The sequence below is a fragment of the Bos indicus genome, chromosome 13 (genome assembly GCF_029378745.1).
Source record: "Bos indicus isolate NIAB-ARS_2022 breed Sahiwal x Tharparkar chromosome 13, NIAB-ARS_B.indTharparkar_mat_pri_1.0, whole genome shotgun sequence".
NCBI classification, from domain to species: domain Eukaryota; kingdom Metazoa; phylum Chordata; class Mammalia; order Artiodactyla; family Bovidae; genus Bos; species Bos indicus.
In genome coordinates, this window is record NC_091772.1 from 31,704,772 (window position 1) to 31,716,645 (window position 11,874).

The 11,874-nt window shown below is 45.2% G+C and overlaps 2 protein-coding genes across 3 annotated transcripts in view; one reads left to right on the forward strand and one right to left on the reverse strand.

Annotated features, from left to right (window-relative positions):
• The window catches only part of TRDMT1 (tRNA aspartic acid methyltransferase 1), a 90,937-nt gene extending 88,530 nt beyond the window's left edge, over window positions 1-2,407 (reverse strand). The window contains exon 1 of one of the 2 annotated variants that reach the window (XM_070800882.1): window positions 2,386-2,407. The gene's annotated coding sequence lies outside the window, so the exon portion shown is untranslated. Of the gene's footprint in view, window positions 1-2,120; window positions 2,195-2,385 lie in introns of those variants that run through there. The other variant, XM_070800881.1, reaches the window with a different exon arrangement.
• A 1,211-nt stretch (window positions 2,408-3,618) lies between these two features.
• Window positions 3,619-11,540, forward strand: VIM (vimentin). Its single transcript, XM_019973110.2, has 9 exons — window positions 3,619-4,318; window positions 4,945-5,005; window positions 7,568-7,663; window positions 7,750-7,911; window positions 8,407-8,532; window positions 9,071-9,291; window positions 9,702-9,745; window positions 10,273-10,358; window positions 11,179-11,540. The coding sequence occupies exons 1-9, from the start codon at window positions 3,756-3,758 to the stop codon at window positions 11,218-11,220; spliced, it is 1,401 nt and encodes a 466-aa protein (XP_019828669.1). The 5' UTR covers window positions 3,619-3,755; the 3' UTR covers window positions 11,221-11,540.
• The last annotated feature ends 334 nt before the right edge of the window (window positions 11,541-11,874 follow it).

The following is an 11,874-nucleotide window of genomic DNA, read 5'->3' on the forward strand; positions in this document are numbered from 1 at the left end:
CCCTGTCACATTAGACATCTTCTCATTGCTGACATTCCGTCCAGGCGCTCCAGCTAGAAGCTGGTCTCTTTTGGCACGACCTCCTGCCACCCAGCTCTCCTAAAGCCTCCACAGGCCACTAAGCTCCTCTCCACATGGCTGGCTGGTCTGTCAGCTCAAATTGCCCAATTCAACTGACATCACCACAGCTTGCAAATTCCAAAATCACTGTTGAGTACTTTAGATTTGGTCATGTTTATGCCTGGCCTACAAACTGGTCCACTGTGTCCTTATTTACAGACAACTTGCAGCACGCAGTGTTTGAAGATGCTTCAGAGTCCAGCATTCAAAAATACTCTGGAGATAGATTTTCACAGCAATCAAAAAATAAATATGAAAACCAAGAAAGTGATATCTGTGCACTGTTTACTTCCAAAAGGTACTAAGAACACAGGGGTGCAGATAGAGCAGGATTAGTTACCATGTTCAAGGATATTAGTTCAGAAAGATAGACTCCTTCCATGGATGACCATCCTCCCTTGGTTGAGGCACTATCCTGGGTGGTATATAATTTACCTCAGAATGAAATAAAATTTTTCCAAAGTCTCATGCATTCTGCATGAATTGAGTAGAAGTGTTTCAGTAACCTTCAGTTTTCTACACTCTACAGTCCACCCCAAGCTATGGCAATTTCTAATGAGAAGGACATATTGGATCCTGTATATCTGTGTGTGTGTGTGTACACGTGCTGTATGGCAAGTACTATGGATTGAGTGTTTTTGGCCCCTACAATTTATATATTGTAGTCCTAATCGCCAGTGTGTGGATATTTGGAGTTGGGGCCTTAGGAAGGTAATTAGGTTTAGATGAGGTCACAAGGGTGGGGCCCCTAAGGTGGGATTAGTGTCCTTTATAAGAAAGGAAGAGACCACAACCTGCACTCTTTCTGCCAAGGGAGGACAAAACAAGGAGGTCATCTGCAAACCAGCAAGCAGACTCTCATCACACACCAAATTGGCTGGCACCTTGATCTTGGACTTTCTGCTTCCAGAGCTGGAAGCAATAAATGTTTGTTGCTTAAGTCACCCAGTCTACTCAAGACAGCAAGTGAACATATCACAATCCTGAGAATACAGATAGGGGACAGGTTAGAAAGGAGAAGGGATGCCCCTGAGATGATGAGGAGGGCCAGCGGCCACCCCAGAGGAAGCCACCATAGGCCTGAGGAATTTGCTGTGGTCACCAACAGGGCACCCTGCCACACCGCACCAGGGCCTTGCCCTCATTTTCCGTAGTGAGTCAGACAGCAAGCGTCCTCTGACAGCACCAGCGCATTGCCCTGGGATCAGCATTTTAGGAGGGAGTAAGATTCACCCTCCCTTCCCCCAGAGGGAGATGGCTTTTTTCTCATCCTAAGGTTCCATGCAAACTCACAATGGTGACATTTGTTGAGCAGTGGCTTGAATAAAGGACTCTCAGAGAGTAAGAGGGTAACACAGAGCCTGAGCGGGTCTGTCAGGGCGCCATGCCCCAGGAATGCTCAGGAGGGACCCGCAGCCTTCCAGAGAAGGAGAGAGTTAAGGATGTCCTCAACAGGGGAGCGGTACCACCAGGGCTTCTGCTGCTCAATCTTGTCAGCTCGATTTGACAGAACTGAAATGTGGTAAACAAAATATTGCCTAAAAGAGGCTTGTACAGAAATAAACCCTTCATTTGGTTCTAAACTATTTTTCTTAAATGCCAGGTAACCTTCAGTACTCCCCTTTCAGAACAAATAAACAAACAAAAATCAGAGGAAAGGATTTACCTCTTCCTACCCTACCCCCCCCATTCACTACAGAATCAAGATGCTTTTAACAGTGGTTTGGGGGTTAATCCTTTCAATACTCCTTCAGTCTTGTAAATATAAACAAACAAAAAACCTCTGAATTTTAAATTGCTGTAGGTATCACTAAAAGACTGTCTTGGATTTTCTTTGTCTCTCTTTGCGGGTAACCATTATGTTCTTCGTGCTACGAACATTGCAACAAAAACCTAGTTGAGGGATTTATCTAGAAAGGTTTTGGTGTTAGGAGTCTGAGCACTCCCTTGGCACCCTACACCAAATCATTTTGCCCGGTACTCAATTTTGTTTCTCTCACTTTAAGTCCAACTGCAGGAATTCTTCTGGAAAATCGACCAACGGACCAGTGACTTTTCCCCGACAAGACACCAGAATCCTGCAGGGTGCATCATCACTAAACAAAAAATGAACACATAAATCCAGTTCCTGCAAACATTCTATCATCTGAGGCTAACTAACTGCCTTTCTAACTAATCATCTAATCAACTAACTGCCTTTCATTCATCAAATTAAACATTTAAAGAATCACCTAATTCATTCTTATAATTAATGCAGGTTTATACCTTGAATGACTTCCGCAACAGCAGAAAAACCAGAGATCAATTTGATTGTGCAGCTGCGGACGCAGAGCTTCCTCCTTCACCCCAAACTTCCAGATCCTGTTAAAAGCCGGGTGTGGTTTTATGGGGGGAGGGGGAGAGCCGAGAGGAGACCAGAGAGAAGAGTGAGGGGGAACTTGGCAAGAACTTCCCCGGAGTGCATTTGTGATGCCCAAGACCCGCGTTCGGCGCTTACAGTATGTGTGCAGAAGTTTCTTTCTACAGAGAAGCCTGTACATCGGAGCAAAATCTGGCTTTGGCGAGTTCTTAAGAACTCAGGGGCGCGCTAGTCTTCACGCAGGCGAACTGCTCACGAGAAAGCTGAGGCCCAGCTCGAAGTTGTGTAAAACTTCGAACAAACAGTGCGCGCGGGCCCGGGGAGGCTGGAGTCAATCCCGTCTAACGGTTTCCCTGTACCGCTACGAGCCCTCGGCGGGACAGCCGGGTGTAGTGACTCAGCGACCCCACCCTTCTCCCCCGGGCCTTCCTCAGCCGCCGCCTCGAAGCGCGCACCGTCCAAAGGGGACCCAGCCCGTTAGGTCCCTGAACAGTAATTCCCAAGACAAGAGGACTAAGAGAGACGGGGTCCGCATCGGATCCCCTTTCGAAGCAGGCTGTGCACACACTCCTGTGCGGGGCCCGAGCCCTGAGTCCAGAGCTGTGCGCGCCCCCACCTCGCGCTCCAATCTCAGGCCCTCTTTGTTTCTTTCTCCACGCCTCCAGTTCTGCGGGATCCTGCACTCCCCCTCCTCCTGCTCCTTGGCCCGCGGGGCTCGGCACTCACTCTCTCCCAGTAAAGTGCAACCGAGTTGCGGCGCGCCCCTCCCACCCGCGCGCCTCCTCCTACATCTCTTTGGCGCGGAGCCCGGGACCCCTCTGGTCCAGTCCTGGCGGGTTCCCCCTCCACCACTGCGCGACCCCTCCTTTATCAGCACCCAGAGGTGAGCAGAGCTCGGGCCACCATCAGGAAAGCCCCTGAAAGTCCCAGCCCAGCTAAGAAGTAACGGGACTGTGCTCAGTCCCCGTTGGGGAAGATGGGGGAGGAGGACGGCTCCGGGGCGCCCCCGCCCCAACCCCCCGCCCAGCCTTCCCCATTGGCTGGCGCACTCCGTCGCCGAGATGGCAGTGGGAGGGAACCCTCTTACCTAACGCGGTTATAAAAACTGCGCCCCGCGCGGGGTCCTGTCCTCTGCCACTCTCGCTCCGGTGTCCCCGCGCCAGAGACGCAGCAGCGCTCCCTCTGCCCACACCCACCGCGCCCTCGCGCTCGCCTCTCCTTCCGGAGCCAGTCCGTGCTACCGCAGTCGCCCAGTCCACCACCACCCTCTGCAGCCATGTCCACCAGGTCCGTGTCCTCGTCCTCCTACCGCAGGATGTTCGGCGGCCCCGGCACCGCGAGCCGGCCGAGCTCCACCCGGAGCTACGTGACCACGTCCACCCGCACCTACAGCCTGGGCAGCGCGCTGCGCCCCACCACCAGCCGCACCCTCTACACCTCGTCCCCGGGTGGCGTGTACGCCACGCGCTCCTCGGCCGTGCGCCTGCGGAGCGGCGTGCCAGGCGTGCGGCTGCTGCAGGACTCGGTGGACTTCTCGTTGGCCGACGCCATCAACACTGAGTTCAAGAACACCCGCACCAACGAGAAGGTGGAGCTGCAGGAGCTCAATGACCGCTTCGCCAACTACATCGACAAGGTGCGCTTCCTGGAGCAGCAGAACAAGATCCTGCTGGCTGAGCTCGAGCAGCTCAAGGGCCAGGGCAAGTCGCGCCTGGGGGACCTCTACGAGGAGGAGATGCGAGAGCTGCGCCGGCAGGTGGACCAGCTCACCAACGACAAAGCCCGCGTCGAGGTGGAGCGCGACAACCTGGCCGAAGACATCATGAGGCTCCGGGAGAAGTAAGGAGGCGCCCACGCGGGGCTGAGGGAGGGATGAAGTGGATACCGGAGCTGCCACGCCCTTGGGGATGTGGCCCGGGCGGCGGCTGCCGGGGGGACAGCGAGGGAGCAGGGTTGTGGCTTAAGCGGTACGGGCCCCGCCCTGAACCAGATCTTTCAAGTTAGCATTTTCCCTCTACCCCTACTTATTGCCCAAGACCGCACGTTTCAAGTTGCAGACTTTTTAAAACTACCACTGTGTACTCTGCTGCTGCTGCTAAAGCCCTAGAAAAGGATGAACGCGGTTTCCCCAAACTTTGAGAAAAGTTTCCTGGCCCCCTCTGGCGGGCTGCCAGCCAACGGGCCTTGGAGGGAGCGAGACAAAGGGATTGTAGAGTCTCCTCCGCGGTGGGGTGGTGGCGGGCGTCTCGCAGGTCGGGGTGGCGGCAGTGATTGCTTTTCCACGCAGAGGCCAAGGTCCCGCTAAAACTTGCCTAGGACAGCAGGTCTAAGCCGCGGTCGCTGGTTGAGCGCGGAGGTGGCGCAGCAACTCTTGGGTCTCTGCGCTACGACTGGGTGTTTGGGTGTGGTCGCCCCGCCCCTGGCGGTTTCCCGGTTCCCCTGTGGTTAATCTGAAACTGTTGCAGGTTGCAGGAGGAGATGCTTCAGAGAGAGGAAGCCGAGAGCACTCTGCAGTCTTTCAGACAGGTTGGTAGATTCCGTTCCTACTCGAAGCCACCGGACGCCACCCGCCCAGCCAACCCATGGGCAATTCTAAAAGTTCCTTAACCCAAGTCTGAATCATACAAAACTTCACGTCTGCGCGCCAAGCCCCCTAGTGGCAGAGAGACCGCAGTTCTGGATAAAAGCCCTTGAATGATTAAACCGTTCCGTAGGACATGGTCTTTAAACATTTTTAAATTTGTTTCAAGATTCTTTTCCCAAGAAATGATTTTTTTTTCCGTTTCGTGTTTGCAACACGTTGATATTTTGATTTTGAAAAGTTACAGTTTGATTTAGGTTGCGGTTTTGCCAAAGTTGACTACCTTTTATAAGGCCACAAAAAGCACAATTCTGCCCTGTAGTTTTAGATGTGAAATGGATGGGAGGATCGGAAACTTAGTGTAACTGAACTTCAGCCAGAAATTTTCTTTTCTTGCCGGCAAGTTCTATTGTGGCCCCAAGGTTAGACAGAGTATTGCTATGCACAACTAATTTGTGATCTAATAAGGATGAAAAGGAGCCATCTGTCCCCTTGGCTGAAAGGTATTAATGGTTTCTATGGGCTTCACTATGGAATGTAGATACAGACATTCTGGCAAGTGTGGTGGCTCTGGTCAGAAAGAATAGGAGTCTTTGTATTCCTGGAGACGCTTTGCAACAGGCTACATTCTTATTGAATATGTAATGATGCAAGCACTGTTCTAATTGGACACAAGTATTTGCTAACATCCCGTTATCTAATATCTGGCCCAGACTCGAAGTATGTGATGTGAAAAGTTCTTAAAGCTGAAGTCCTACCTCACATTTGGAAAGGCCTTCCTTTTTTGAATCCTTGTATTCTTTAGCATTTTCTCCATAAAGAATAAACCTAAAAATGAAGGATAGGATTTTAAGAAAAATGGTTTTCTTGCTCCAAAGATAGATGGCCTTTAAGGATTTTTAACTTAAAGTTGGATCCCAACTTTAGAAGACTAGTTGCCAGCAGTTTTTTTCTCCTGAATACTCACTGGGACTGGCTCTAAAAGCTCCCTCAGGCAGATAGTCTAGAATACATTTTGAAGCAGAAATGCATTTATCAAATTAAACACAGAAATGTGTGGTTTATTTCAGTCATTGAGCATTTCTGATCATCATGTCTGTAATGTTTTCTTCCCCGGTAGTAGCTTCATATAAAATAATATTAGTATAAATTGTTCCTCCTATTTAGGGATTAAATAAAACCACTCATATTCTTTTCAAAGAAGTATAATAACACATAGAACTTTTGAAAATTGAGAATAGTAAATTATCTTTTGCAGTGATTAACAACAAGCAAAAATGATTTTTTCCCAAGACTGATCATTTTATTATCACCCCTTTCTCATTTACTTTTCCATGAAGGTGATAGAAACAGGTCTACATTTTAAGACTAACCTGAACTCCAAATATAACTGCTTACAAGATATGTGAAGTGAAAATCGCTCAGTCGTGTCTGACAGTCCATGGAATTCTCCAGGCCAGAATACTGGAGTGGGTAGCTTTCCCATCTCCAGGGGATCTTCCCAACCCAGGGATCGAACTCAGGTCTCCCGCACTGCAGGCAGACTCTTTACCAGCTGAGATGCTAGGGAAGTTGGCTTACAAGATAAGAGGTATAAAAATCCTCAAGACATTCCCTGAGGGGAAATAAAATCTTTCCACCAGTTTACACATGGTGAAAACATAGGAGACCAGAGCAATAAAAATTTTACATATAGTATGTGCATGTTGATTAGTCATTCTTAAACAGGCTAAAGAACTGAATTGACATAGTACTAAGTGAAAAAGATGTGGACACACCCTTGTGGGATGAGATAGGTGACTTTCAGGAGAAAAATCTACCAGAGAAAGCAAAGCAAATACAGTTCAGGGTTACACTTCTTTTTCTTTATTTAGCTGAACTACATATTTGCCAGTGTACATCTTGAATTGTAGTAAAGATCTAGGCTTGTAACTTGAATGTCAGATAAATTGCTCGGGATCCTGAGAAAAAATTTCAGAAGATTTGAGGAGACAAAAAGAGAGCTTAGGTATTATGTGCTGAAACTTCAGGAGCACAAATTTCTGTTCTGTGTTCTCATGTACACATGGAGGTGTGAAATCTGATCAGCTCCTGTTATTCTATCAATATTATTCCATGTTACCCCTGCCTCAAAAAATTTTAAAATCCTGTGACACTGATTTTCTAGATTTAAAAAAGTAATGAAAACTTCACTGATAACTATGAACTCAGTAATGATTGATTGCAGCCTGCCATGCTGGCATACAGTTATTTATTTTTAAATATTTATTGGTCACCTTGAGTACAACTCAATGGATCACAATTCAAGTTGGTTAATGAAGAGAAGAAAACAGTATATTGGAGCCCTGGGTGATTTACAAACTTATTTAAAGGTTATAAAATTTGTCAATGCCCTTTTCATAGTAAAGAGGCTAAGTTTGGTTCATTTAAAATGAATAAATAGGATAAGCCACAGACTTCATAGCATCTTCCTCCATGTCCTGTTTTTTTTTTTTTCTTTTCAAAAGGATGTTGACAATGCCTCTTTGGCACGTCTTGACCTGGAGCGTAAAGTGGAATCCTTGCAAGAAGAGATTGCCTTTTTGAAGAAACTGCATGATGAGGTAAGAAGAGTCACTGTCTGTGAACAATTGTGGGTGAAGCTGCTCCCGTACTTGGCACAGCTGACCTTGTATCTTTCTTTCCTCAGGAAATCCAGGAGCTTCAGGCCCAGATTCAAGAACAGCATGTCCAAATCGATATGGATGTTTCCAAGCCTGACCTCACGGCTGCCCTGCGTGATGTCCGTCAGCAGTATGAGAGCGTGGCCGCCAAGAACCTTCAGGAGGCTGAGGAATGGTACAAGTCCAAGGTACAAACAAGATAGTGTGGCCAGAACAAATGGAAACCATTCTGTTTGCTGTACCTGTCTGTGGTTCCTAAGTACCTTTTAGCTCCCTAGTTTAGCTGGCTTTTCTTCTTGTTCAAGTTTTATGTCTTGCTGTGCTTTGCACATTCCCCCATCGTTTCCCACTGCCATCTGTCACCCTACTTCCAGGTAACCCCCAAACTATGCTCTTGACCTCCACCCTCTGCAAATGAGGGCAGCAGAGTGAATTTATGCTTGAAAATCTCAACATCCGCCTTCCACCTCATTTTCTCTGGTTATCAAAACAAATTTAAACATATCCTGGAAGATGTTGAGTTTGGAACTTTGAGTGTAAAATTTGATTGGCATCATACCTTATTTACTTATTTCTTTGTTCACCATCTTTAAGCTTTCTCATTTATCCAAGCCACGTAGAATCTTGGAGGATTTGTGGATGAGGCCCGTGGCTGACCCGGGTTTCTGCTTCCTCCCTGACAGTTTGCTGACCTTTCTGAAGCTGCTAACCGCAACAATGATGCCCTGCGCCAGGCCAAGCAGGAGTCAAATGAGTACCGCCGGCAGGTGCAGACTCTTACCTGCGAGGTGGATGCGCTCAAAGGGACTGTGAGTATCGTACTTCCTGAACAGAAGCCAGATCACCAGCTTGTAGCCATTCAGGTGGCCAATCTGAGGGTGCTCTTGGAAGAAAACTTTGTTCAAAGGGAGAAAAATTGGCATTTTAATCCCAAGAAAATAATTAGTTCAGATTCATTCAAAAAGAACTTGGAGATCCCAAGGTTTTAATTTACCTATATTATTGTTTCCACTAGGAAGGAACCTGGTACATTATTTTCCACCAAAAGTTGGAGTTTTTCCCATTTGCTACGAGGGGAAATGATTGCAGATAGTTTGGAATGGTTGGGATTGTTGTTGTTCAGTCACTCAGTTGTTTTCAACTCATGGTGACTCCGTTTGGCCTTTCCCAAGCAAGAACACTGGATTGGGTTGCCATGTCCTTTGCCACAGGATCTTCCCAACCCAGGGATCGAACCTGAGTCTCCTGCATTGGCAAGCGGATTCTTTACCGCTGAGGTTGGGGGAATAGCTGTTTTTGTTTGTTTCTGGGAAATAACACCAGCCACCTTTCTCATCTTTCCTGCAGAACGAGTCTCTGGAACGCCAGATGCGTGAAATGGAAGAGAACTTCTCTGTGGAAGCTGCTAACTACCAAGACACTATTGGCCGCCTGCAGGATGAGATTCAGAACATGAAGGAAGAGATGGCTCGTCACCTGCGCGAATACCAAGACCTGCTGAATGTCAAGATGGCGCTCGACATCGAGATCGCCACCTACAGGAAGCTGCTGGAAGGAGAGGAGAGCAGGTAGGGAACAGGGCTCCTGTGAGTGAATTCCAGCTGCCCTGGGCTGGTACACGCACCATTCATTTCATATTCAGAACTTCAAGGTAGCTCCTGACCACTTTTTACAGATGAGAAATCTTCAATTCAGAGAGACTGAGTTCCTTGTTCTAGTTAATCACCTAAACTGGGGTCTGAACCTGCAGTTGATTCTGTGAAAACCAGTAGTCATGCTACAGTACTTCCAGTCCCTTGTAGGAAACGCTTGGAGTAAAATATTTAAATGTACTAATGGGACCAATCATGGGTTAATTCTTCTAAAGCTAATCCGTCACCAATGAATTATAAGCATAAATTTTCTTAATTGATGAAAATAACTGTATAAATTTGTTTCTCATTGTTTATGAAAAATGTGACTGTTTTTCTTTTTATAGGATTTCTCTGCCTCTTCCAAACTTTTCTTCCCTGAACCTGAGGGGTAAGCATTTGATTATCCATTATGAAAATTTTTATTCATTTATTTATTTAGTTGACTAATCTCTGTGGAATGTAGGATCTTAGTTCCCCGACCAGGGATTGAACTTGGGCCTCCTGCAGTGGAAGCATGGAGTCCTAACCATTGGGAATTCCCTATGAAACATTTTAGCAGCTTGTAGCCATTCTGCTTATAAAACACTCATTTTTAAAATTGAAAAATACCATAAAGGGAAAATTCTCTAGGAGAGCCATAATTTTCAAACAAATACTGTTTTATATTCTGTACTTCCAGTTAAATTGAAACTCCATTTTTCTTCCTCCTGATGGAATAAATGTTAAAACAGTCCATCCCATCCTGATATCTCAGTAACATTAGCCCCTGGGCTTGAAAACTGGTGATAATCTTTTAGAATTATTTTGGGAATAGTGCCTTAAACAATCATGAACAAAAAACATAATTTTTGGACAAAATTGTTTCTTTTTAAAAATTTAATTTTTACTCATTTTGGACCTATTTTCTTTATTCAGAAACCAATCTGGATTCACTCCCTCTGGTTGACACTCACTCAAAAAGGACACTTCTGATTAAGACGGTGGAAACCAGAGATGGACAGGTTGGTATCTTTAAATCAAAAAGAAATAATCTTAGGCCAGCATTGATAAGCCTTTAAATCCATAAATCTGTGTCAGATACAGCTAGCTAATTTGGGATGTTTCAGTTTCAGTCATGTCTCCTAAAAGGAGCATAGTACTTCTTCCAGCCAGTACCCACATCCAACTAATTATTTGGCTCCTAGCTGCGAGGGTGAGATAATAGTCTGCCTTTGTCCAAAATTAGTGATTTACTTTGGTGCTTAATTTGAAATAGGAGTACTGTTTCCTTACGTTATTTCCTAAACTAGATTCATGAGACTATGTCATGAATTCATATCGACTATGTCAATATTAGGAATGTTTTGATCCTGCACATAGGGCCTTCCCTGGACACTCCTAGGCCTTGTCACGGTGTGATACAAAGACATGGCGTATGGCTAAGTAGTTTCTCATTACCTCTCTGTGCCAGGAAAGACAAGGTCAAATGTATTGTAATCTTCAAGTAATCTTCCCTTGCACATCAAATGTACTTATTATACAGTTTAGTATTCTTTAACTGTAAGTTTTGCTGCTGACAATTATTAGGGCATTCTTCACACACATAGTATTTTTAAGTCATAGCATCCTATTGGATACATATTTTGCCTATAGGTGAAGAGCATCTTACATATGTCTCTCTCCCCACTCTGTGAGCCTTTTCATAAAGAACCAATGTAATCTTCCAATTTTCACCATAAATGATATCCATATCCTAGGATTTTTCTTTGACAGGCTTAATGGGATCATTTCTTCATTAGTATGTAGTATTGTATTTGAGTTGAGTTCTATTTTTCTTAACAGGTTATCAACGAAACTTCCCAGCATCACGATGATCTGGAATAAAAACTGCACATACTTCGTGCAGCAAAATACTACCAGCAAGAAGGAAAAAAAAAAATCCATATCTTAAAGAAACAGCTTTCAAGTGCCTTTCTGCAGTTTTTTCAGGAGCGCAAGATAGATTTGGAATAGGAATAAGCCCTAGTTCTTGAACCAACACCCGTAAAAGATTTAGAAAAAAGTTTACAACATAATCTAGTTTACTGAAGACGCCTTGTGCTAGAATACTTTTTAAAAAGTATTTTTGAATACCATTAAAACTGCTTTTTTCCATCAAGTATCTGACCAACTTGTTTCTGCTTCAATAAATCTTTGGAAAACTCTGGTGGTATCTTACTTATTTGATAATATCTAAATAATTCACTAAATTTCATGAGAATATTTATGTTTTGGTTAAGTATTTTTTGGTCAAGTATTGGACCAAGTATTTATTGGTCAAACTGCCACAAAATCAAGGTTAGGTTAACTTGAGAAATTCAACTTTATGCTTGAAACTGAGTTTTAAATTTGGTCATTTTAGGTAGATCTTGCTTCTTTGCAATTCAGTTGCTTTTTAAACTTACAAATAGATGTTATAAAATAACTCGCAATGACACTAGGTCTTTTCATAAAATGAGTTCAGCCAGGTCCATATCCATGTGTGAGTCCAGTTCTAAC

Coding starts and splice junctions, on each gene's coding strand:
- VIM (XM_019973110.2), top strand. CDS start 3,756: ATGTCCACCAGGTCCGTGTCCTCGTCCTCCTACCGCAGGATGTTCGGC. Junction 7,664..7,749: donor TGAAGAAACTGCATGATGAG/GTAAGAAGAGTC, acceptor TTCTTTCCTCAG/GAAATCCAGGAGCTTCAGGC. Junction 10,359..11,178: donor TGGAAACCAGAGATGGACAG/GTTGGTATCTTT, acceptor TTTTCTTAACAG/GTTATCAACGAAACTTCCCA.